Source organism: Cherax quadricarinatus, chromosome 10, assembly GCF_038502225.1.
Source record: "Cherax quadricarinatus isolate ZL_2023a chromosome 10, ASM3850222v1, whole genome shotgun sequence".
NCBI classification, from domain to species: Eukaryota; Metazoa; Arthropoda; class Malacostraca; order Decapoda; family Parastacidae; genus Cherax; species Cherax quadricarinatus.
In genome coordinates this window covers 2474605-2502414 of record NC_091301.1, presented here as the reverse complement: position 1 = coordinate 2502414, position 27810 = coordinate 2474605, and the positions used below count along the sequence as shown (strand labels likewise).

Below are 27810 nucleotides of genomic sequence, written 5' to 3'. Positions count from 1 at the left end.
ATTTTCCTCATAGAACCAAGTGAGCATGTTGCCCTTTTTACAACCAGCGAACCTGCGCGTGAAACAGTACCTGATATTACGCCTCAGTGTCTTCCCACAGTTCACAGAACATGCGTGTATTCAGAGTTGACCCTTTGAAGAAGTTGACCGTTTTGATGATGGTTTCTAAGTGAGCAAGTAGGACCGCTGGTAATGTCTTGGAAGAATGAACTGCCTGTGAATCATGCAGTGTATCTCAGCTGTAGGATTCTTGCGTTCTAAAAGTGCCAGGAATCCAGATTGAGACCCCGACATTGTTGGGAACCATCTGTACACATACTATTACGTCCTTCCGTAATAGTCCTTTATCAAAAAAAAAAAATTAAAATTTCTCCCTTTCACGTCTCCTTTTATTGCCGTGGTGAGTGGACGGCAGAACTGGAGGTTCTCTCTGATGACATAACTTTCAACATAACAGCAAAAAACGAAAAACTCCAAGATTTACCTTATCAGGTGTCTCGTCTAACTGGATGGTAGAGTACTTTATTGATCTTATCTAGACAGTCACTCGACCTTTAATATTATGAACCATAACTTCTGTTCGTGACGTGATAGTGTTATTAGACAATGGAATCTGCTTCAGTTTGTTAGCTGCCTCATCGATGAGGACACGTTCAGCACTCCAGGATACGTAACTTAATCAGGATTTTTCCAAATGTAAGATGGATCTTCGTATCCTTGTCAACATATAGAACATTTACATACAAGGTATGTGTGACAGTCTTTGAAGTCTGTCGTATGGATCCACTGACACACACTCCCACGTACTCTGCAAACTTTTTGACTTTTTTCGATCTTTCATTCTTTATCAAGCCGCCTGTATATGGAACCAGGAGGAAGAGGAAACCGCCTCTTGACATCGATATTAGACAGGAATTGGCTGAAGTCTCCATGTTCTTAGTAGTGGTGTGGCAACCAGCGAGTTAACTGCCTTGCTTGTGTGCAGGAGCTAGCAACAAAGTACTCTGTTACTCCCGCTAACTGTCGTGGGAACCTACGAATGTAGAAAGCCTGAGAGAATGAAGGAAAAAAAAAAAACGGTGTGTGTGTTACGCCTGGAGAGAGGGCAAGGTGTTGTGTGACGCTCGGTGTGTTATGTGACGGCTGGGGAAGTGTAAATGTAACAGCTGGGGCCGATGTGTGACGGCAAGGAATTTGTTTTATTTATTTTAGCAAAATTGGATATATCAGCAGTATGTTGCTAAATAGCGAGAACTAGCGCTAGAGCACTCAGCTCACACACTGAGGTCCAGGGGTCGATCCCCGGTACGGGTGGAAGCATTTAGATGTGTTTCCTTAAGACACCTGCTGTCCATGTTCGCCCATTAGTAAAATAGGTACTTGGATGTTAGTCGACTGGTGTGGGTTGCATCCTGGGACAAAATTTACCTAATCTGCCCGAAATGCTCTGCATAACAAGCGGCTTTCTATATATTAGTATCTCATTGATGTCAACTAGGACTGTATACCTTGTACATGTACTTGTAGAAATAAATTTTATTATTATTATTATTATTATTATTATTATTATTAACATAAGCTAGCTACTGTATGTTTCCCCCTGTCATGGAAGTTCATGGTGATGGCTGGGATGGGGGAGGTTGGGAGGCGGACAGAACTCTCGATCACTTTCTGACTGTCTTCATGTCCCGTCATTCAGGGCTGTCTTGCTAATGAGTCTTTCTAAGCCTGAGGCTACCAAGAAGCTTCTGCCGACCCTGACCAGTGGTGATGACACCTTCCAGTGCGTCTGCTAGGGAAATACCACACTCCCTTGGGTGGTCTACATCCCATGGACGACGGATGCTCTACGTCAGGCGATCCTCCCCAGTGATGTTGGATCACCTATGGAACACACCAACACAGGGAAATTAAAAAAAAAAAAAACAATCCTTCAGTTATTAGAGAAAGGTATCCCCCATATCCCATAAGCTCAGCCCCTTCTACTTCAGTGATCCGATAAAGGTATCCCCGTATCTAAAAACCTCAGCCTCTCTACTTCCATGAACGCGAAATGAATAGAACAGAGAGCAGCATAAGTTTTTACTGCAGTTAAATACCTAACTTTGATATACCTATGAAGAAGTGGTTTAACATGACTCAGTGTAACCTGAGTGGTGGCAGTGGTTTAACATGACTCTTCAGTGTAACCTGAGTGGTGGCAGTGGTTTAACATGACTCTTTAGTGTAACCCGAGTGGTGGCAGTGGTTTAACATGACTCGACAGTGTAACCTGAGTGGTGGCAGTGGTTTAACATGACTCGACAGTGTAACCTGAGTGGTGGCAGTGGTTTAACATGACTCGACAGTGTAACCTGAGTGGTGACAGTGGTTTAACATAACTCTACAGTGTAACCTGAGTGGTGGCAGTGGTTTAACATGACTCGACAGTGTAACCTGAGTGGTGACAGTGGTTTAACATAACTCGACAGTGTAACCTGAGTGGTGGCAGTGGTTTAACATGACTCTTCAGTGTAACCTGAGTGGTGGCAGTGGTTTAACATAACACTACAGTGTAACCTGAGTGGTGGCAGTGGTTTAACATAACACTACAGTGTAACCTGAGTGGTGGCAGTGGTTTAACGTGACTGCAGTGTAACCTGAGTGGTGGCAGTGTTTTAACATGACTCTGCAGTGTAACTTGAGTGGTTGCAGCTTAGTGGGAGGATAATGGAGGTTCACTGGCCGACAGCTTCCTTGAAAACCTTCTTTGGAAAAGACTAGTGTCTGTGGGAGGTGCGAAGGCGGCAGCCACCTGTGTGTCCACATCCAGACGTCATGTACACACCCAGGCATCATCATGTACACAACCAAGCGTCGTGTGTACACACTCGGGCGTTATGACGATGTCAAAACCACTGAGAAGAATGAGAACAGAGAAGGACAGTGATCAGCTTCAGAGACGCCTAAGAGCCTGTAGATATGGTCAAATAACCAGCTTCTCGAATTCAACCCAAGCAAATACAAGGTCATGTGTTTTGTAGGAGAGGACATGCGGAGCACAACACAGTGAGAAGCTGCAAGTATCAGAGAGTAAAGAGGACCTGGGGGTGAATATAGCACCTTGCATATATGTTGATAAATGATTCAGAGAACCGACAAGTCGATAAATTAGACACGTGTACAACACTTGAGTATCTTTGAGGAAACGTTTCGCCACACAATAGTGAAGATCAGTAATCAGTCCCTCAGTCTAAAGCCAGTGTAACTAGTCCATCAGTCTTTTCAATTAATTTCATCGACTCCATGCTGAGGGACTGATTACCTGAAACTCCTCCTAATCTTCACTATTCTTCTTTGTCTGGTTACCTGGATTGTCTGGTTACCTGGAGGTTATTCCGGGGATCAACGCCCCCGCTGCCCGATCCATGACCAGGCCTCCCGGTGAATCAGGGCCTGATCAACCAGGCTGGCCGCACGCAGTCCAACGTACGAACCACAGCCCGGCTGATCCGGCACTGACTTTAGGTATCTGCCCAGCTCTCTCTTGAAGGCAGCCAGGGATTTATTGGCAATTCCCCTAATGCTTGATGGGAGGCTGTTGAACAGTCTTGGGCCCCGGACACTTATGGCGCCCCTACTTTTAATTGGGGGCATTTTGCATCGCCTGCCCAGTCTTTTACTTTCGTAGGGAGTGATTTCTGTGTGCAGATTTGGGACCATTCCTTCCAGGATTTTCCAAGTGTAGATTATGATATATCTCTCCCTCCTGCGTTCTGCGTTTGTATCGGACTGATGAATTTATCAACCTAGCATATAACTGGAGCTGCACGTAAACCGCATAACGTCAGTGACTTATACATGAAGATTAGCAATATTCAGAACATCATCCATTAACTTGAACAGAGAATCCTTCAGAACTTTACACACGACATATGTTAGGCCAGTCATCAAATACGTGGCCCAAGAGCATGGAGCGCACGCTTGATCAAGCACGTGAAGAAACTGGAAAATGTCCAAACGTTTGCAACCAGACTAGTACCAGAACTGAGAGGAATGCGCTATGGGAAGAGGTTGAAAAAACTGAACCAGACGACCTTAGAGGAGATAAGAACGTGTGAGTGAGTGTGTGTGTGTGTGTGTGTGTGTGTGAGTGAACGCATATGTAATGTATGAACATGGGGTGGGTGGGTGTATGAATGGAGGGGGTGGGCGTGCGTGGTGAGGGTGGGCGTGCTTGGCGGGGTGGGCGTACGTGGTGGGGGTGGGCGTGCGTGGTGGGGGTGGGCGTGCGTGGCGGGGTGGGTGTGCGTGGTGGGGGTGGGCGTGCGTGGCGGGGTGGGCGTGCGTGGTGGAGGTGGGTGTGCGTGGCGGGGTGGGTGTGCGTGGCGGGGTGGGCGTGCGTGGTGGGGGTGGGCGTGCATGGCAGGGTGGGTGTGCGTGGCGAGGTGGGCGTGCGTGGTGGGGGTGGGTGTGCGTGGCGGGGTGGGCGTGCGTGGTGGGGGTGGGCGTGCGCACGCCCATCTCTGTCCCATCTATCTTAGGTAGAGATTGTAACTTGTTTTTCATGTGAGTTTCTCCCGGAATACAAGTTTTCCCCTTAAGCAGATACAGATGGCCTCAGCAGACACGGATGGCCTCAGCAGACACGGATGGCCTCTCAGCAGACGCGGATGGCCTCTCAGGAGCAACGGATGGCCTCTCAGGAGACACGGATGGCCTCTCAGGAGCCACGGATGGTCTCTCAGGAGCCACGGATGGCCTCTCAGGAGCCACGGATGGCCTCTCAGGAGACAAGGATGGCCTCTCAGGAGCCACGGATGGCCTCTCAGGAGCCACGGATGGCCTCTCAGGAGCCACGGATGACCTCTCAGGAGACACGGATGGCCTCTCAGGAGTCACGGATGGCCTCTCAGCAGACACGGATGGCCTCTCAGCAGACACGGATGGCCTCTCAGCAGACACGGATGGCCTCTCAGCAGACACGGATGGCCTCTCAGCAGACACGGATGGCCTCTCAGCAGACACGGATGGCCTCTCAGAAGACACGGATGGCCTCTCAGGAGACACGGATGGCCTCTCAGAAGACACGGATGGCCTCTCAGGAGACACGGATGGCCTCTCAGGAGTCACGGATGGCCTCAGCAGACGCGGATGGCCTCTCAGCAGACGCGGATGGCCTCTCAGCAGACGCGGATGGCCTCTCAGCAGACGCGGATGGCCTCTCAGCAGACGCGGATGGCCTCTCAGCAGACGCGGATGGCCTCTCAGCAGACGCGGATAGCCTCTCAGGAGACACGGATGGCCTCTCAGGAGCCACGGATGGCCTCTCAGAAGACGCGGATGGCCTCTCAACAGACGCGGATGGTCTCTCAGGAGACACAGATGGCCTCTCAGGAGACACAGATGGCTTCTCCGGAGACACGGATGGCCTCGGCAGACGCGGATGACCTCTCAGCAGACACGAATGGCCTCTCAGCAGACACGAATGGCCTCGCAGCAGACACGGATGGCCTCTCCTCAACAGACGTGGATGGCCTCTCATCACACGCTCATCAGAGGTGATGTAATCCTGTGGATGGTTGAGTAGCTGGAGGCAGCTCCACTGAGGACTACCCTCAAGGACGAGGGGAAAGAGAGAGAGAGAGGAGGAGCTGGTGAAGGGCGTTGTATAAACCTTACGTGTTTGGCGCTTTCCCGTGACCACAATAATATTAGCCTTTTGTTATTGAAATATGAGAAGGAATACCTGGACATACTTCAGATTTCATCCCTGAGCCGGGCATCGTCTGGCACACATGTGCCACACTTCATATCTTTTATCTTGATGTTTCGCCATCTAGTAGCTTTTTTTTCATATCGGTTCAGATTATTATAAATTGGAGACAGAAGATGAGGTAATCGGTCCCTCAGCTTTGGTTGAAGGTGTTTAAACTAGGGAGAGTGAAGGGTGAGGTTATCAGTCCCTCAGCAAGTGTTCAGCACATGTTTGATTCATCAGCTTGTTGTTGTATACCATTAATGTTATGATTCGCATTTCCTTACGAACAAACCACCACCGCCAACAGCGTGATAACTGTAAATTAGCGTAACTTTGGGAAATCTTGCGTAGCTTTGGGAAAAAGTTGAATGTATACATGGATAGTTTTGATAAGGACTTGCCTTGTATGGACCAGTAGGCCTGCTGCAGTACTCTTCCATTATTATGTTCTTATGTAATAGCTGTGAATTAGTATGGGAAGGTAGGTAAGATAAGGTTTGTCAGGAAACAGGACAAGTGTTTCCAGACGAGGGTTTTAATCATATGATGACCCGCAGCTGGAACTTTTGGTCATCTGACCGAGGCCTTCCGCTGGCTTACCGGTCCACCCATTTAAAAATTATGGTTATGATTATAACCATTTTTTACTACTATGGTAGTAGCGTGGTAGCTGTAAGTTAGCGTGGTAGTTGTGATCCTTCTAGAAAGAAACTCACAAATGTCTGCAGGTAAACAAACCCTTAAAAGAATATCGTAAAGTGAGCGCATAATTATCAACAAACATTTTGGGAACTATGAGTTTATTATATTTTTCACAGTAAGACGTAGCTTACTAACGATGTGTCTACATGATATAACTTCTGACTCTATGATGGTAGCGCTGTATTACCCACCAGAGTTCAGCGCTTCTTTTCAAATCTAATAACTTTGATATGCTGATAGAGATTTTACTAAACCCTCCTATGTACTTTCTCCTCTCTGCTATGCTAATGTTCTCTCATTATCTTGTTCTCAGGGTTCTCAACATGGGGGAAAAAGATGGGCAAGAAACTGGAGCAGCTGACGCGAGGTGAGAGCAAGGAGCACATCCATTTCCCCCTAGGCTCCACCCGCACCCGCCGCAGGAACTGGCGACCCAACAAAGATGCAGAGACTGTGCCCGTGCCCACCAAGGACGCCAAGACTGCGCCTCGACAAGCACGCAGGACTAAGGTAGACCGCGTTGAGAGTATTCGTAATCTTTTCCGTCGCTCGCGTAGCTGGGATTCGGCGAAAGACCTGGAGGATTTGCCAGCAACGAGGACGACTGTGCCACCGAATGCTTGTTCTGATGGTGCTAAGGGTCTCGGTGATACCCCTGATAATATATACGAATCACTCAAAGATGTGGACAGTGGACCAGTTGCTGTGAAAGCGACACTGTTGTTTAGAAGTGCATCTACGTCACATCTGCCTAGCTGTGAGGTGGGGTTGGATGTGGAGAGTGAGAGCACGGAGGAGGGCACAGCGGAGGGCGGAGAAGAGGTCGGGGAAAGCGAATACGAAGGAAAGACGAGTGAAAGTGAAAAGACAACAAAGAAAGGACAATTTCCGTATGCGTTCCTGAGATCCAGACTGACCTCGGTCGCTGAGGAACAAGCGACCGCTAGGGAAGAGTGTGGTGACAGTGGACGTGGCACCGGCAGCCACTGTGGCAGCATTTCTGATGTTAGAACTTCTTACTCTGAAACATCGGACTCAAAATCTTCATTTTCAGAAAATTCAGACACCAAGTCGTCTTGCTCAGACTCGTCAGATAACAAGTGGGTTCGTGAAGAGGATGAAGAGGAGGAAGGTGAGGAGGGAAGTACTCGAACAAGTAGGGAGGAAAACGGCGGGACAAAACCCTCAACTAGAGACGTCGTCTCGCCCATCCCCGCGCCCACGGGTTTCGGTGACGGGGATTTCGTAGTGACTGTGCGTGTGCAGGGGGCGGCAGGGGACGACACCCGAAGCTCCACCGTCTATATCCAGCGTGAATCTCGAGTCGCCGATGATAACCATGACTCCAAGAAATCCAGATCTTTAAAACAAACTGATAATAAAATGTGTGAAAGCGTAAAGGCTGTTGAGACTCGTCCACTGTTAACAGACGAAGAGAAACTTCATGCGCGGAAGAGCGAGTGTTGTCACCACTGCCACCGCTTGCGCGACCCCCAGCAGCCACAAGGCGTTCCTTTGCCACCTGTTAGAAGGCGACAACGATCCCAGTCCCATATTCACACCCGTATGAGCTTTCCCACTTCATCCACCTCTACTGACACCCTCTACGAGGTCATATACCCCGAGGACGCCTACACTAAACGAGCCTCACTTGATTTAGATCGTCTAAACTGCAGAGTAGAACGTTTAGATAGGTTCGACAAACTGAATCGGTTAGATCGGAATGACCGTATTATTGGCCATGTCTTAGAGACAAGACGTAGGTACTCTCGATCGGTTTCCCTAGACCGCGCAGAGTCTTGGCGATGGCGGGACTCTCTCCTGACGGAGGACTGTGACACAGAGTCTGTGTATAGTGAGACTGGGTACCGGGGGAGGGCGCCGAGCCTGTCGCGACCCACACCCACCACACTACCACAGCCTCCTCCGACCAACAGAAGCTTCAGATTAGTGCGGCTGGTGAAGGAAGATCCAGACGAGGGTTTGGGACTGTACATTGCTGACCAGAGGACACTGGGTTACGTCATTGCTCACATCCTGCCTGGTGGCCTCACTGACAGGTAAGTGCTGCCCACACACGTGTCCCTAGAAAAAAAAAACAGTGTCTGGTATTTAAAGTTGTATTTTGTAGTTCCGCTTATATATATATATATATATATATATATATATATATATATATATATATATATATATATATATATATATATATATATATATATTTATTTTTATTATCACACTGGCCGATTCCCACCAAGGCAGGGTGGCCCGAAAAAGAAAAACTTTCACCATCATTCACTCCATCACTGTCTTGCCAGAAGGGTGCTTTACACTACAGTTTTTAAACTGCAACATTAACACCCCTCCTTCAGAGTGCAGGCACTGTACTTCCCATCTCCAGGACTCAAGTCCGGCCTGCCGGTTTCCCTGAATCCCTTCATAAATGTTACTTTGCTCACACTCCAACAGCACGTCAAGTATTAAAAACCATTTGTCTCCATTCACTCCTATCAAACACGCTCACGCATGCCTGCTAGAAGTCCAAGCCCCTCGCACACAAAACCTCCTTTACCCCCTCCCTCCAACCTTTCCTAGGCCGACCCCTACCCCGCCTTTCTTCCACTACAGACTGATACACTCTTGAAGTCATTCTGTTTCGCTCCATTCTCTCTACATGTCCGAACCACCTCAACAACCCTTCCTCAGCCCTCTGGACAACAGTTTTGGTAATCCCGCACCTCCTCCTAACTTCCAAACTACGAATTCTCTGCATTATATTCACACCACACATTGCCCTCAGACATGACATCTCCACTGCCTAGAGCCTTCTCCTCGCTGCAACATTCATCACCCACGCTTCACACCCATATAAGAGCGTTGGTAAAACTATACTCTCATACATTTCCCTCTTTGCCTCCAAGGACAAAGTTCTTTGTCTCCACAGACTCCTAAGTGCACCACTCACTCTTTTTCCCTCATCAATTCTATGATTCACCTCATCTTTCATAGACCCATCCGCTGACACGTCCACTCCCAAATATCTGAATACGTTCACCTCCTCCATACTCTCTCCCTCCAATCTGATATCCAATCTTTCATCACCTAATCTTTTTGTTATCCTCATAACCTTACTCTTTCCTGTATTCACCTTTAATTTTCTTCTTTTGCACACCCTACCAAATTCATCCACCAATCTCTGCAACTTCTCTTCAGAATCTCCCAAGAGCACAGTGTCATCAGCAAAGAGCAACTGTGACAACTCCCACTTTGTGTGTGATTCTTTATCTTTTAACTCCACGCCTCTTGCCAAGACCCTATATATATATATATTATATATATATATATATATATATATATATATATATATATATATATATATATATAAAATGTCGTGCCGAATAGGTAAAATTGGTCAGTTAGCAAGAACTCTTTTAAAATTAAATCCTTTCTAAAATTTTATCTTGTACGTTTTAAGATATATTTTTTCATTTATGTTAATTAAAAATTAATAATTTTGTACCAAAATAACCTTAGAAAACTTACCTAACCTTATTATAACAAGCGCAATTTAATTTAGTCTAATCCAACTAAATATATTTTAGATAAGTGTACAGTAATTTAATAATAAACAAAATGAAAGATATTTTTTTTCGTTAAGTTCAGAATGATTTTTGCGAAATTATTGCACGCAAAAATTTTCGTTTGTCTTATTCGGCAAGAAGAGCGTTGCTATTTAAGCCAAAATTGCAAGTTTTACGTATATGGCACGATATATATATATATATATATATATATATATATATATATATATATATATATATATATATATATATATATATATATATATATATATATATATATATATATATATATATATATAATATATATATATATATATATATATATATATATATATATATATATATATATATATATATATATATATATATATATATATATATAATAATATTCTGTTTAAGACTTTAGGTTCGAACCACTGAGCCCCAACAAGGAAGACGTGAGTGTGTATATATTCCCGACAATACTAGTTGAATGGCTACACCCTTGCCTGTGGTCACAAGCGTCTGGGGATCACTTCTCAGAAGTGAATATCCCGGTAAAATATACAAAATATATAATTCTGCTGTCAGATAGCCTTTCCTGGACCATTATCAGTGGCGACATGCTTAATAGTCAAACGCGGACCGAAGTATCGTCTATTTTTCATATACAATTTGTAAGCTCGTGGTTTGTTCCACACAGTATTGAATTACGTCCAACCTTTTAAGTGTTTGAAATTTATTTTAGTCAAAGCGACGTTTGAAGTCTATTTTGTTTGCGGTAGGTATACGCGCGCTAATAACTAAACACGTTTTCAAAATCCTTGCACATCGATGCTTCCATTTACACACTTCAGTATGAAAGTAGGTAGGAATAAGTACGGGCGTTGAATCAACCCCGTATCTCCCCCTCCCCATCCTCCACACACAAACTCGCTCTGCATACTTAACAGAGGCAGAATTTGTAAATTTACTCCTAATGAGTATAAAGCCAGTGTGTATATAGCATGATGCGTGTTGTGGAGGGTGAATTCACGCTGTGTGATTCCCAGAACAATCTTGACAAAGGAAGCAGCATTCATTATCTGAGACTTCCCTCCTTCACGAACTAGCATATATGCTAGTGCATGTTTACGCGGTTAAAAGTGTTGTGGATGCTCTAGTGTGATGATTAAGACACTTGTGAAACACCTGGGTATCTTCGTTCTGAAGACTTTCTGCATACACACCTAAATGTCACTCATATCTGTACAAACATTGTATCATGCTGAAATAATCTGTATTTGAACCAGTGGCTTGGTTATCTGAAGGTGTTGAAACTAGGGACAATAGAAGACAAGGTAATCAGTCCCTCAGCCTAGATGGTGTTCACCGCCTTAAGTCTTGATGAATCTAAAGCGGGGTTCCCAAAAGTGGTCAATATCGACCCCTGAGGGGTCGATAAATGGCTGGGGGTTATTAAATGTCTGGGCCCTGTTGGACCAGTGTAAATACTGTTGCTAAATACCCTGGCTTTGTGCAGTGATTAAGCCATCTTTACTTGCTTTCTCAAGTTCGTACATGGTTGTAGCTGGCTTTAACCATAAAGTGCGTTTCTAACTCAGCAGAGAAACAGACTGAACCTGGATAAGCCTGGTGACTTATAACTAAAACTCAGCAACCACCAACCGTTGTTGACGTTCATCAGATGCATCCTTCCCATTAATAATATCGAAACGTCTACAAATATACCAAGATATTGCACATGTGTCGAGTTCCTCATCTTTTTGGTATTGTATACCGTTCATGTACCACCAGCTTTGAGGCAGCATCCCAAGGCTGAGTCATCTGTTACTTATTATTGTTTGTATTTTATCCCTAGCTATACAGACTATGTTTTGTAAATAACTTGTTACTACTGTAACTTCCTTCTTTAATTCAACTTCTTGTCTGACGCATACCGGTTTAGCGGTGAATTTTTGAAATATAATTTGTAAGCCAAAGGTGGTGGTCCAGTTCCCTGGACTGTGTGTGTGTGGGGAAGGGGGAGGATGGTGGGTCGTTGAGAGTGTGAGTGAATGATCTATCAACTGCTGCCCATAGCATGGTGTTAGGGTGCATAATAAATATATTAAATCAATATATTCCATTCCCCTGAGAATTGAAACTACACCTGGCAGGGGGGGCGACTTTTATGGGTACATAGTGTTAGGGGTAGTGGTATACAATTATTGGTACTGTAAGGTACCTGGAGGTTGATGTATAAGACACACTTGCTGCACTTCGGTATCTTTATTGCCTAAACGTTTCGTCTACACGGTAGACTTCGTCAGTCGAATACAGGTGAATACAGTGAAAGCAGTCGAAGTAGTTTTGACATGATAGGTCTGTCACCCTTGGTGGGAGGTGATCAGTCCCTCATTAAAGCTTACTGTGTGGGTGAAACACCTTAAAGAAAGAATTACATTTTTTTTACACAGGGTTTGACAAGGTTAAGGATCCCTAGCTTTATTGACAGCTATTTACAGGTTAAGGATTCCTAACTTTATTGGCAAGCTAAGAGCTGTTACCTACATCAGCTCATTTGAAAGCATTTTTATTGTTATGAGACATACAAGTAGGGAACAGGATGAAGTTGGAGTCATCTGTGGGCCAGCATTTTTATTTTATCAACTGACTTTATCTCGTTGACATCATTATGCTGTACGAATGTGTTCCATACTCGAGTCATCCTGGGTATGTATGATCTCAGATGGAGTGATGTTCTGGAGAAGGGTACAGCCAGAGTGAAGTTGCTGCTTTCTGCCCGTCTTGTGGCATAAAAGCTTGTTTCACGTTATCCTCGAAGTGAATCCAAGTGTGGTACTTTGACAATATTGGCCTTGTACATAACAGTAAGGCCACCCACATCCCTCCTATGTTGAAGGCTCTGCTGAAATGACAGATCTATCCAGGATGGGTCCAGGCGAGAGATGAGACGTCTTGCTCTGTTCTCTACTCTGTCAAGCAGTAGCAGATGAGAGGGGGGGTCAGGCAAACCAAGAAAGTGGAGCATACTCAAGGTGTGAGCGTACTTGTGCCTCGTACAGAATCTTGCAACTCCTACTGTCAAGCAGATGCGAGATACGGCGAAGTGCTGTAAGCTTCCTGGCTGCCTTGTTTGCTAGATTTACAACATGGTTCTTCATGGTCAGTTTGGAGTCAAATTTCGCCCCAAGGATATCAACTTCTTCTCTTCAACTTCTTCTCTGCACTCTCGTGTCAATATCCACGACGTCACCTGCCTAACGAAGTAGTGGTGATGGAGGCTCTATTCCCCGTCCGCGCAACGCATTCATCTAAATACCTCAGCAACCAGGATCATTTGTTTTGTCGACGAGCTCAGCAACCGCCGCCGCCGCCGCGCAGTGGGGAGAAGGGGAGGTCTCCCCCAAATCATTTATCACCGCTCCGCGCCGCTGCGCCGCTGCAATTTTCACGATCCTATCAATCTTGTTGATTCATTGTTCTCACAGTGTCGTTTTAAAAGGTGTGAATTAATGCTTAGAAGGTTCACTTTCATGCTTATATTTTTTGGGGTTTCTTTCTGCAGGCGTTTGTGGAGTCATGGGATTTCGAGCCCAGTTCTCGCTTTCAAAAAATAAAAAAAGAAGAATCGTGAGGTACACGATATGGGTTGGGGGGGGAGAGCGGTGGTCGAGGTTGCAGTGACGTAACTGTTGACTGAACATTTTGTTGTTGTTTTCGTGGTAACAGGCCGTAAATTGTTACAAAATGTTTACAGTGTCTCGGTTTAGTAGCCACTCTCTAGAAGGTCGCTAGACTTGTTTTGTTTGTGTTACTCTTTGATTGTGTTTGTTTACTCTTCTGTATTTATGAAATGGAAGAACTGGACATAATTAAGAAGAGATAATAATGATTCTCTTTAAGGCATTAGTCTTCTCGAGACTGGAATATTGCTGTACACTAAAAGCCTCTTTGCCTAGAATGCAAAAGAGAAAAAATACAATATTATTTATACCTGGAATGTACTGGGGACCCCTGCTCCAATTCTGCACACTGCTAATACTCCCAGCAAGTGCGGGAAGCTTTTCAGTTGGTGCAAAATACCCCCAATGAAAAACAGAGGTTTAAGAAGTAAACTAAGAGATAAATCAGTGTAATGAATCAAAGACTATTCCAGATCCTTCAAATATAAGATAAGAGGCCCCAGAATCCTTAAAGACCCCGCACCCCTTGAGCAAACTTTTCCCCCACACTATTACTGTCCACCAAGCAATAACCAGATTGGCGTGAGATATTGAAAGAGTATGACGTTGGAGGGTTGATCCTGCATAAGGAACGAGACCCTTTGACCTCTCAGATTAGACTGGAGAGTAGAGCCACCCATCTGTGATACACAAACTCAAAATACGTAACAAACTGTGAAATGGTGTAAGTATATCAGAAGCAAAACAAGTCGAAGTAAAACTAATTTGAATAATAATACATATGATATTCCCCGAGGAATATCACATAAGGAAACCTAGAAGAGGTGGGGGGGGGGATAAGAGAGAGAGGTGGCATTATGATTAGATATACGTGGAGATTTTAAGAAATGGTTATCCTCTGCAACGGAAACAGAAGGGACAATAGATTGTAGACTGTAGTGAAGAAAAAACATGCTGCAGATCATTCTTTTTTTAAGCCATCGTTTCGCCCTACGTAGAGCTTTATCAATATATGTATTCTTCTCAAGATAGCCAATACAGAAGTTCAAGAATAATAATAGAGAGGATAAGACAGAAAAGGCAAAGTTTGAGCTGAAACTACTAAGCAACTGCATGAAAAAAACTAGGAAAATATCAAGTACCAAGGATGAAAATGACGGGAGGTTGTTCACAGCTGTCGCCGCCATTACGACGGGCGCCGTATAGTGAGTGCCTCTTCAAGGGGTGAAGGAGGGTAAAGAGAAACTGGTGAGAGGTCGTTATCCCAGGAAATGGAACTGCCCTCCCTTTCCCAGGATTAAATCTGATTACCTCTGTTCTCAGACGCTGCTTGACCATTGTGGATTTTGAGCTTCCCCATTAATATAATAATAATAATAATGAGGTTGGAGAGAGGTAAGTCAATCTTAGGGAACCATATTCTTACCTGCTACTTGTAAATAACTTACCAGAATGAATAAATACGCTCTTTTGCCCGCTGACGACAGAAAATGGCTGAAAAATACGAGAGAAACGATGACGAGAAACTGCAGAAATAGGCCAACAAATGCAAAGTCATGAAGATAAAGGCTGAGGGAAGGGGAGCAGTGAGCGAGATGACAGGAAGATGCGACCACCACCGACCCAGAAGATGCTTAAGGGAATTGACAGAGTGGACAAGGAAAGACTGTCAGACGTGGGAAGACCCAGAAGAAGGAAGTCTTGATACCACCTGGACACCAAGATGATGATATTTTACTTTATATGAAGCGCTAGACCCGTAGTGGGTCATTCAACGCATGAAGAGGTGGAGGTTCAATCCTCTGTCCGGCAGTCACTGTATATATATATATATATATATATATATATATATATATATATATATATATATATATATATATATATATATATATATATATATATACACGCGCGCGCGCGCGCACACACACTAGTGGTAATGAGAAAAAAATATTTCAGTGTACATCAAATAAAGAAATGAATCGAGCTGAAGAGGCAGGTAATCGAAGCAAAGAGCTTAGATAGCAGGAACAAGAGCAGCAGCAAAGAGCAAAACAGGAAAGAGAGCAGCGGGAAAGATATCGTGAGTTGACAAGATATTCATAGCTTGTAGTGATATCAGTTTAAGCAGAGTTAACGTGTATTAGTTACAAGCCGCTGCTGGTGTCGTGGTAGACCCGCCTCATCCACCACACAGGGAGGGCACACTCCCCCTATCACCGGATATCCGCCGTGTCGTTACCGTATACAAGCCTGTACGTGGGTGCTTAGGCCTGTACGTGACCCCCCAACACGGCACGTGCTGCCAAGGCTTTTGAGCCCAGCACCTCGTTTCAGGAGCCCCTGGTTCCTCCACTACACTTACCAGAATGACTTGGAGAAGGGTGGTAAGTGTTTCCCTTCAGTATTTGTACTGTTAGTTGTGGTTCCCTTCAGTATTTGTACTGGTAGTCGTGTTTCCCTTCAGTATTTGTACTGTTAGTTGTGGTTCCCTTCAGTATTTGTACTGTTAGTTGTGGTTCCCTTCAGTATTTGTACTGGTAGTCGTGTTTCCCTTCAGTATTTGTACTGTTAGTTGTGGTTCCCTTCAGTATTTGTACTGGTAGTCGTGGTTCCCTTCAGTATTTGTACTGGTAGTCGTGGTTCCCTTCAGTATTTGTACTGGTAGTCGTGGTTCCCTTCAGTATTTGTACTAGTCGTGTTTCCCTTCAGTATTTGTACTGTTAGTTGTGGTTCCCTTCAGTATTTGTACTGATAGTCGTGTTTCCCTTCAGTATTTGTACGGTAGTCGTGGTTCCCTTCAGTATTTGTACTGGTAGTCGTGTTTCCCTTCAGTATTTGTACTGGTAGTCGTGTTTTCCTTCAGTATTTGTACGGTAGTCGTGGTTCCCTTCAGTATTTGTACTGGTAGTTGTGGTTCCCTTCAGTATTTGTACTGGTAGTCGTGGTTCCCTTCAGTATTTGTACTAGTAGTCGTGTTTCCCTTCAGTATTTGTACTGGTAGTCGTGGTTTCCCTTCAGTATTTGTACTGGTAGTCGTGGTTTCCCTTCAGTATTTGTACTGGTAGTCGTGGTTTCCTTTCAGTATTTGTACCGGTAGTCGTGTTTCCCTTCAATATTTGTATTGACAGTCGTGGTTGCCTTCTTGTAGAGATAAAGATCCTTCAGCTCCTATAATGATCTATAACTCTAGCAGTGTTGAAGGTCACGTGTCCTCTAGCTTTAGTTTCAAGTGATTATTAACTCTCCGAAACGTAAATAGTTCATTATACACTTTTAACATTTGACCGGAAAGGTTACGATACTTCCATCAGTAAGTCGTTCTTCCTTTCTGACTTTATTTCCCGACTAGCTGCTTCGTATAAGATAAACTTTATTCACCCTCCAAATGGCGAACTGCCGGTAAGATAAGACACTTTCATTAGGGGCAGAATTTCGCTCTGTTAGACCTTTATTCGGGTACATCGTATAATACGTTCGACTCTTACATATTGCTTCCAATGGAAGCAAATTATATATCCATACATTAGTTGTAAATTATATAGATTTAACCTAGGATAAGAAAACCATGATTCTCGTCACTGTGATAAAAACCACTCTTAAAAACTCACCCAAAGTGGTCAAGCAGCTTCACCTTTCTTACCTCTCATCTCTTGTCTACTACAACCTTTTTTTCTTACCCCTTTTCCCTCCGCTTTTCCATCCTACCCAAATCCTTTCCCTCCACTTTATTACCATCGATTTTATGGCCTAAAGAAACCGGGAATAACCCACAAGAAAGATATCTGGGATATAAATTAAGTTAGTGTGAGGGGGTTGTGTTGTGTTTGGGGGGGGGGATGAGGTTCTCCTGAAGATCTGGTCTGCGCATCCCTGGCCTGGTGGCTGCTTTCTCATAAGATGAACTGGTTGATTTAAGAGGTTTGTGAGCCCTGTGTGGGTTCGAATCGAGACCAACCCTTCTTCCATTTATTGGCTTTCTTCCCACCTCCACTTATTTGTCTCTTTCCCATTGGTGCCGCCCCTTCCCCACGACCTATCTTTCCCTTGCCTCCCCATAGACCGTACAAGTGGCAGATATTGATCCATGGCAGGGCTATGTGGGGACGGTCTTCCTGGCACACTGATAAATGTCAACGTCTGCTAATGGTCTTCACTGACTTCTCGGGCGACCAACCTCCATCTGAATGGTAGCTTGTTTCGTCTAAGAGAAAGTGTGTGTGTGTGTGTGTGTGTGTGTGTGTGTGTGTGTGTGTGTGTGTGTGTGTGTGTGTGTGTGTGTACTCACCTATTTGTGGTTGCAGGGGTCGAGTCCTAGCTCCTGGCCCCGCCTCTTCACCGGTTGCTACTAGGCCCTCTCTCTCCCCGCTCCATGAGCTTTATCAAACCTCGTCTTAAAACTGTGTATGGTTCCTGCCTCCACTACGTCATTTTCTAGGCTATTCCACTGCCTTACAACTCTATGACTGAAGAAATACTTCCTACTATCTCTCTGACTCATTTGTGTCTTCAACTTCCAATTGTGGCCTCTTGTTTCTGTGTCCCCTCCCTGGAACATCCTGTCTTTGTCCACCTTGTCTATTCCACGCAGTATTTTATATGTCGTTATCATGTCTCCCCTGACCCTCCTGTCCTCCAGTGTCGTCAGGCCGATTTCCCTTAATCTTTCTTCATGGGACATTCCCCTTAGCTCTGGAACTAACCTTGTCGCAAACCTTTGTACTTTCTCTAGTTTCTTGACGTGCTTTATCAAGTGCGGGTTCCAAACAGGTGCTGCATACTCCAGTATGGGCCTGACATACACGGTGTACAGTGTCTTGAATGATTCCTTACTAAGGTATCGGAATGCTGTTCTCAGGTTTGCCAGGCGCCCATATGCTGCAGCAGTTATCTGATTGATGTGTGCTTCCGGAGACATGCTCGGTGTTATACTCACCCCAAGATCTTTCTCCTTGAGTGAGGTTTGCAGTCTTTGGCCACCTAGCCTATACTCTGTCTGTGGTCTTCTGTGCCCTTCCCCTATCTTCATGACTTTGCATTTGGCAGGATTAAATTCGAGAAGCCATTTGCTGGACCAGGTGTCCAGTCTGTCCAGGTCTCTTTGAAGTCCTGCCTGGTCCTCATCAGATTTAATTCTCCTCATTAACTTCACATCATCTGCAAACAGGGATACTTCTGAGTCTAACCCTTCCATCATGTCGTTCACATATACCAAAAATAGCACTGGTCCTAGGACCGACCCCTGTGGGACCCCGCTCGTCACAGGTGCCCACTGTGATACATCATTACGTACCATGACTCGTTGTTGCCTCCCTGTCAGGTATTCTCTGATCCATTGCAGTGCCCTTCCTGTTATATGCGCCTGATGCTCTAGCTTCTGCACTAATCTCTTGTGAGGAACTGTGTCAAAGGCCTTCTTGCAGTCCAAGAAGATGCAATCAACCCACCCCTCTCTCTCTTGTCTTACTTCTGTTATTTTATCATAAAACTCCAGAAGGTTTGTGACACAGGATTTGCCTTCCGTGAATCCGTGCTGGTTGGCATTTATACTCCTGTTCCGTTCCAGGTGCTCCACCATTCTCCTCCTGATAATCTTCTCCATAATTTTGCATACTATACACGTCAATGACACAGGTCTATAGTTTAGTGCCTCTTTTCTGTGTGTGTGTGTGTGTGTGTGTGTGTGTGTGTGTGTGTGTGTGTGTGTGTGTGTGTGTGTGTGTGTGTGTATATATATATATATATATATATATATATATATATATATATATATATATATATATATATATATATATATATTTATTTATTTATTTATTTATTTATTATGCAACACAACCACTGTGAAAGAATAGTGAAATTCCAAGCACTTTCGTGACTTCTATTGTTCCTTGATAATGTGAGTAGTCACGAAAGCGCTTGAAATTTCACTATTCTTTCACAGTGGTTGTTTTGCATATTCTGAAATCACCTGTTTACTGTGATTGTGTGTGTGTGTTAGTTACCATTTTGTCCAAGGCACATGTCGATTAGACACTACGCCTGTTGTATATGAGTACGTGTGTATGTGTGTGTGTGAGTTAGTAACCATTTTGTCCTAGGCACATGTCGATTAGACACTAGGCCTGTTGTATATGAGCACGTGTGTGTGTACTCACCTAATTGTACTCACCTAATTGTGGTTGCAGGGGTCGAGACTCAGCTCCTGGCCCCGCCTCTTCACTGATCGCTACTGGGTCCTCTCTCTGCTTCCTGAGCTTTGTTATACCTCTTCTTAAAACTATGTATGGTTCCTGCCTCCACTACTTCACTTGCTAGGCTATTCCACTTGCTGACAACTCTATGACTGAAGAAATACTTCCTAACGTCCCTGTGACTCGTTTGAGTCTTCAGCTTCCAGTTGTGACCCCTTGTCCCTGTGTCCCCTCTCTGGAACATCCTATCTCTGTCCACCTTGTCTATTCCCCGCAGTATCTTGTATGTCATTATCATGTCTCCCCTGACCCTTCTGTCCTCCAGTGTCGTCAGTCCGATTTCCCTTAACCTTTCTTCGTACGACATTCCCTTGAGCTCTGGGACTAGCCTTGTTGCAAACCTTTGTACTTTCTCTAACTTCTTGACGTGCTTGACCAGGTGTGGGTTCCAGACTGGTGCTGCATACTCCAGTATGGGCCTAACATACACAGTGTACAGTGTCTTGAACGATTCCTTATTAAGGTATCGGAACGCTATTCTCAGGTTTGCCAGGCGCCCGTGTGCTGCAGCGGTTATTTGGTTGATGTGTGCCTCCGGTGATGTGCTCGGTGTTATGGTCACCCCAAGGTCTTTCTCCCTGAGTGAGGTCTGTAGTCTTTGTCCACCTAGCCTATACTCTGTCTGCGGTCTTCTTTGCCCCTCCCCAATCTTCATGACTTTGCATTTGGCTGGATTGAATTCGAGAAGCCAGTTACTGGACCACATGTCCAGCCTGTCCAGGTCTCTTTGCAGTCCTGCCTCATCCTCGTCCGATTTAATTCTTCTCATCAACTTCACGTCATCTGCGAACAGGGACACTTCAGAGTCTATTCCTTCCATCATGTCGTTCACATATATCAAAAATAGCACTGGTCCTAGAACTGACCCTTGTGTGTGTGTGTGTGTGTGTGTGTGTGTGTGTGTGTGTGTGTGTGTGTGTGTGTGTGTATGTGTGTGTGTGTGTGTGTGTGTGTATATATATATATATATATATATATATATATATATATATATATATATAGATATATGCAATAAGATCACAGTAAGCAGGTGATTTCAGAATATGCAAAACAACCACTGTGAATGAATAGAGAAATTCCAAGCGCTTTCGTGACTACTCACATTATCAAGGAACAATGAAAGTAATGCATCAAAGGAAGGCATATAAAGGGTCTAGCCCACACATCCCACAACAAAGCAATACCTGACGCGCTACTCATAAGAAAGGGAACACTGCAGCAGACCCGCTGGCCCAACTAGACAGGTCCTTCACACAACCCACCAACAAACTATTCTACCCAAGAATTAAGAATTTAAAAATTATTATTTGTCCAGTGTATTATTAAATTCTTCCCAAATTCTATTAATTATAAATGGATCTAATTTATATAAACCTAAGGAAATATTCATATTATTGTCAAAACTGCTTTTTATGAAACAAGATTCAATTATATTCCTGTCGACCATGGACTTGCTTGATACTACTTTCTCAACTTTTTGAAAATCAGTTGGATGGTTGAAATCTCTTACATGAATAAATAGAGCATTGGAATCTTGTCCAGTTCTAATGCTATATTTATGTTGTTTTAATCTTAGTTCGAGATTTTTACCAGTTTGACCGTAATAAACTTTATCGCAAATTTTACAAGGAATCTTATAGACACATCCATCAGCATTTTGGGGGGAATTCTTTATCAAAAGCTTTTTTACTGTATCAAGATTTTTAAATACAACTTTAATATTAAAAGTCTTAAGAAGAGAAGGCATATCAACCAAGTTTTCATGGTAAGGGAGAACCAACATATTTTTAGTTGAATAAGGCTGGTTGTCCCTTTTTGGGTTGTAAAAAGTATTTCTAGCAACTTTAAAAGATTTATCAATTACATTTCTTGGGTATTTTAAATCATTACCTATTTCATAAATTTTGGATATTTCCTCATCTATGAACTCAGGACTACAAATTCGTAAAACTCTCAAAAACATTGATGAGAAAACAGACAGTTTGACTCCATCTTGATGTGAAGAATAATAGTGGACATAGGAACAGTTATTTGTAGGTTTTCTGTAAATTTTAAATTTGAATTCATTATTACCCTTAATAATTAAAACATCTAGAAAAGGCAATGAGTTATTTTCTTCAAACTCAACAGTAAAGTCTATAGAATGGGCTAAGCTATTTAATTTTCCAAGGAAATGGTGTATATCTACATTTTTGGGCATAAGACACAAAATATCATCAACATATCTGAACCATTTAGCTCTATTAGGGAGGATTGTGTTAAGCAACCTTGTTTCAAAAAATTCCATGTATAGGTTACTAAGAACAGGTGAAAGAGGATTTCCCATTGCCATACCAAACTTCTGAGTGTAAAACTTATCATTAAATACAAATTTTGCATCAACAATGCAAAGTTTAATAAGTTTAATGATAGTAGGAACTGTCAATGGTAAAACATAATTAACAAGTTCTTCAGATAAGAAACTTAATAAATCATCAACAGGAACTTTCGGAAACAAGGAAGTAACATCAAAACTAACCATGTTAAAATCATTTAAGTCAGTCAAGGAGCTTAATTTATCAACTAAATCTAAGTTGTTTTTAACATTAAAGTTAGAAATTTTGCCAACAATAGGGCTCAAAATATCAACAAGCCATTTGGATAATTTATATGAAACTGATCCTATGGAGCTAATAATGTTGAAATTGCAAAAGCCTTTTGTAACTTTGAAAAATTTTCTGATTTATCCGCTGATGAAATTAATGTTAGTAAGGGAATGGTATATAGCTCTATGTTAAAACAAAACATTCCCAATTTTGAGCCCTATTGTTGGCAAAATTTCTAACTTTAATGTTAAAAACAACATAGATTTAGTTGATAAATTAACATAAGAACATAAGAACATAAGAAAGGAGGAACACTGCAGGAGGCCTGCTGGCCCATACTAGGCAGGTCCTTTACAATTCATCCCACTAACAAAACATTTACCCAACCCAATTTTCAATGCTACCCAAGAAATAAGCTCTGATGTGAAAGTCCCACTCAAATCCAACCCTTCCCACTCATGTACTTATCCAACCTAGATTTGAAACAACCCAAAGTCCTAGCCTCAATAACCCAACTAGGTAGACTGTTCCACTCATCAACTACCCTATTTCCAAACCAATACTTTCCTATGTCCTTTCTAAATCTAAACTTATCTAATTTAAATCCATTACTGCGGGTTCTCTCTTGGAGAGACATCCTCAAGACCTTATTAATATCCCCTTTATTAATACCTATCTTCCACTTATACACTTCGATCAGGTCTCCCCTCATTCTTCGTCTAACAAGTGAATGTAACTTAAGAGTCTTCAATCTTTCTTCATAAGGAAGATTTCTGATGCTATGTATTAATTTAGTCATCCTACGCTGAATGTTTTCTAACGAATTTATGTCCATTTTGTAATACGGAGACCAGAACTGAGCTGCATAATCAAGGTGAGGCCTTACTAATGATGTATAAAGCTGCAGTATGACCTCTGGACTTCTGTTGCTTACACTTCTTGATATAAATCCCAGTAATCTATTTGCCTTATTACGTACGCTTAGGCATTGCTGTCTTGGTTTAAGGTTGCTGCTCACCATAACCCCCAAGTCCTTTTCGCAATCTGTATGGCTAAGTTCTACATCATTTAATTTATAAGTACTAGGGTTATGGGCACTCCCAAGCTTCAGAACCTTGCACTTATCTACATTGAACTGCATCTGCCACTTTTCTGACCAAGAATAGAGTTTGTTTAAATCCTCCTGAAGTTCCCTAACATCTACGTTTGAATCAATTATCCTACCTATCTTTGTGTCATCGGCGAATTTGCTCATATCACTAGTAATTCCCTCATCAAGATCATTGATATATATTATAAACAACAACGGGCCCAAGACTGATCCCTGTGGAACGCCACTTGTTACAGATCCCCACTCGGATTTAACCCCATTTATGGACACTCTCTGCTTCCTGTCAGTGAGCCATGACTCGATCCACGAGAGCACTTTTCCCCCAATGCCATGGGCTGCCACTTTCTTTAACAGTCTATGGTGCGGAACTCTATCAAAAGCCTTACTAAAATCTAAGTAAATAATATCAAATTCTTTATTGTGGTCAACAGCCTCAAAAGCTTTACTGAAGAAAGTTAATAAATTAGTTAGACAAGACCGGCCTCTTGTGAATCCATGCTGAGTATCATTAATCAAGCTATGCTTATCGAGATGGCTTCTTATAATCTCAGCTATAATTGACTCTAGTAATTTGCCTACAATTGAGGTCAGGCTTATTGGGCGGTAATTTGACGGTAACGACTTGTCCCCTGTTTTAAAAATAGGAGTTACATTAGCCATCTTCCACATATCAGACACTACACCTGTTTGAAGAGATAAATTAAAAATATTAGTTAATGGTTCACAGAGTTCCATTTTGCATTCCTTAAGAACCCTTGAAAAAACCTCATCAGGACCCGGCGACTTATTTTGCTTCAGTCTGTCTATCTGCCTCACAACCATCTCACTAGTGACTGTGATGTTACATAATTTATCTTCTTCTAGCCCACTGTAAAAATTAATTACTGGAATATTGTTAGTGTCTTCCTGTGTAAAAACTGAGAGAAAATAATTATTTAAAATCAAGCACATTTCATTCTCATTGTCAGTAAGGTGCCCATAGTTATTTTTAAGGGGACCTATCTTATCTCTAACTTTTGTTCTATAGACCTGGAAAAAACTTTTTGGGTTAGTTTTAGAATCCCTAGCAACTTTAATTTCATAGTCCCTTTTAGCTTTTCTTATCCCCTTTTTAATGTCCCTCTTAATGTCAATATACTGATTCATAAGATGACCCTCACCTCTTTTGATACGCCTATAAATTCCTTTCTTATGCCCTAGTAGATATTTGAGCCTATTATTCATCCATTTTGGGTCATTTCTATTTGATCTAATTTCTTTATATGGGATAAACGCTCTTTGAGCAGCATGTATAGTGTTCAGAAAACTGTCATATTGATAGCTCTCTTCGTTACCCCAGTCAACAGATGATAAGTGTTCTTTAAGCCCATCGTAATCTGCTAAGCGAAAATCTGGGACTGTTACTGAGTTATCGCTACTATCGTACTTCCATTCAATGCTAAATGTAATTGATTTGTGGTCGCTAGCACCCAGTTCCTCTGAAATTTCTAAATTATTAACAAGGGATTCATTGTTTGCCATAACTAAGTCAAGCAGGTTATTTCCCCTTGTAGGTTCTGTCACAAACTGCTTCAAAAAACAATCCTGAAATACTTCCAAGAAGTCGTACGATTCTAAATTCCCAGTCAAGAAATTCCAATCAACATGACTAAAGTTAAAGTCTCCTAGAATTACTACATTATCGTGCCTTGTGGCCTTAACAATTTCCTCCCATAGTAGTTTCCCTTGGTCCCTATCTAAGTTAGGGGGACGGTATATCACTCCTAAAATCAGTTTTTCATGCCCCTCTGAAAATTCTATCCAAACAGACTCTGTATGTGTTACTTCAGACTTAATACCCGTTTTTATGCAACAGTTCAAGCGATCTCGGACGTACAATGCCACCCCACCCCCCCTCCCAATACTTCTATCTTCTTGGAACAATTTAAAACCCTGAATATGACATTCCGCAGGCATGTCCCGACTTTTTGAATTAAACCACGTCTCAGTTAAGGCAAATACATCAATGTTACCTACCCTAGCAACTAATCTCAACTCGTCCATCTTATTCCTAGCACTACGGCAATTAGCATAATAAACATTGAAAGACTCTCCTTTCTCTTTACCCTTCCTGCTCATTTCTATTCTTCTACTAAACCTATTACCGTCTTTATCACCCAAGGTCCCTGGCTTTTCAATATCTATCTCGTTCTTATTATTACTAGTTCCCCTAGAACTCGTAATATTACTACACTGGGACTTCACTGTTTTCCTGCCAAAACCCATACCACTAACTATTCCTAGTTTAAAGTCCTAACTGCTCCCTCCACTGCAGTTGCCAGTGCTCCCACCCCACACCTAGATAAGTGAACCCCATCCCTAGCATACATGTCATTTCTGCCATAGAAGAGGTCCCAGTTGTCAATGAATGTTACCGCATTTTCCTTACAGTATTTGTCCAGCCAGCAATTGACACCAATTGCCCTGGACAACCATTCACTTCCAACTCCCCTCCTTGGCAAAATACCACATATGAGAGGGTTCCCACCCTTACTTCTAATTATTTCTATTGCTGACCTATACCTGCTAATCAGGTCCTCACTCCTACGTCTGCCAACATCGTTGCCTCCAGCACTGAGACAGATAATAGGATTGCTCCCATTACCTCTCATGATGTCATCCAGACGGCTAACAATATCCTCCATCCCAGCCCCAGGAAAGCAAACTCTCTGTCTCCTACTCCTGTCCTTCAAGCAGAACGCCCTATCCATATACCTAACTTGGCTATCCCCAACAACAACAATATTCTTACCTTCCTTAATGTCTTTCGTCGTGTCGTTCCCAGTAGTCAACTCACATTCGTCGGGTAGCACTGAGAATGTATTGGATGTTTCCACAACAGTTTCCACGGCAGTCTCTTTCTTCTTCATCGTTTCTACCTTTCCATTCGTCTTCTTGATCGTCAACTTCTTTCCCTGCTGTCCAGCCACTGACCAGTTTCCCTTCTTGACCTGAGGACTCAAAACAGGAGGACTACTACGAATCTTCTTGTTCTCCTCGGTCAATCGCCGAATTTCCAAATTCGCCAACCTCAATTCTTCCTTAAGCTGTTGGTAAAGTTGCTCGATGGAGGGCATCTTGCTTCAATTCTAGAGAGCGCGCAAACAGGTCTTCACAGAGCCAAGTACACGTCAACACTGCGCAAATGCCAACTCAATCAGGAGCTACTGCGCAGCACGTCCGCACGGCCCAATAGCGACTGACTTAAAAAAAAAAAAAACATACCTCGGGTGGGATTTGAACCCGCGGTCAGAGTCTCAAAACATACACTACTACTGTCTGAGGATCCGGGTTGACTAGCGGAAATATAAGGGAATCGTGCGATGCCCTTACAGCTTACACCTTGTGCCTTAATTAAGGTCTGGTGTGGTTATCTGACTGAGTCTTCCTCAGCGGCCCACACAGCTGGCTAATTAACTCAATGACATGGATATCCTCTTCGTCAGTAGTAAATCGTACGCTACGGTGACATGGTTATACGTGACATGAATGATACTCAACAGGCTATTGTTACTGTGTTAGTACCTTTGAAGCAAACATTTACCATCCATCAGTTATTATTATATCATTACATTCATAGTGACCCAATTATTTAAACAGGATGAGAGGTATTGCATAAGATCACACACACATACACACACACACACACACACACACACACACACACACACACACACACATACATATTGCCTCGATGGGCGAGTTTATTTGGCAGTGCCACTCATTTTGTGAGTGAATATAGTTACAAAGATGGTACATATTAGCCCCAACAGCTGACACGAAGTGGTTGATGGTATGGGAATGCCGGCAAATTGTACTTGATAAAGCCACAAGCGTAATTGGAAACCTTATTTAAGACAAACGTTTCGCCTGCTGTGCAGGCGAACGATGCGAACAATTGATGTGAACTTTGACCCGAAAAAGTCTGCCGCGCAGGCGAAACGTTATTTTAAAAAGTTTCCGGTTACTACTTGTGACATTATCAAGTACAGTCACCGCTCAATTGACGATATAGAATTCTTTACAATTATCTTCATCTACAGGTATCAGTACCTGTATTCTGCTGTATTTTAAGGTAGCGCTAGAGTGTGTGCTTATCTTCCCTCTCTCGGAGTTGTTACACTGACCTGACCCATAAA

At 43.0% G+C, this 27810-nt stretch overlaps 1 protein-coding gene across 6 annotated transcripts in view; it reads left to right on the top strand.

The window, feature by feature from the left end:
* Positions 1 to 27810, top strand: part of LOC128687876 (uncharacterized) — a 323177-nt gene that overhangs the window by 263427 nt on the left and 31940 nt on the right. For all 6 annotated transcript variants that reach the window (XM_070083497.1, XM_070083496.1, XM_070083495.1 and 3 more), the window contains one exon: positions 6756 to 8502. In XM_070083497.1, coding sequence (XP_069939598.1) covers positions 6756 to 8502 — 1747 coding nt within the window. The remainder of the gene's footprint in view (positions 1 to 6755; positions 8503 to 27810) is intronic.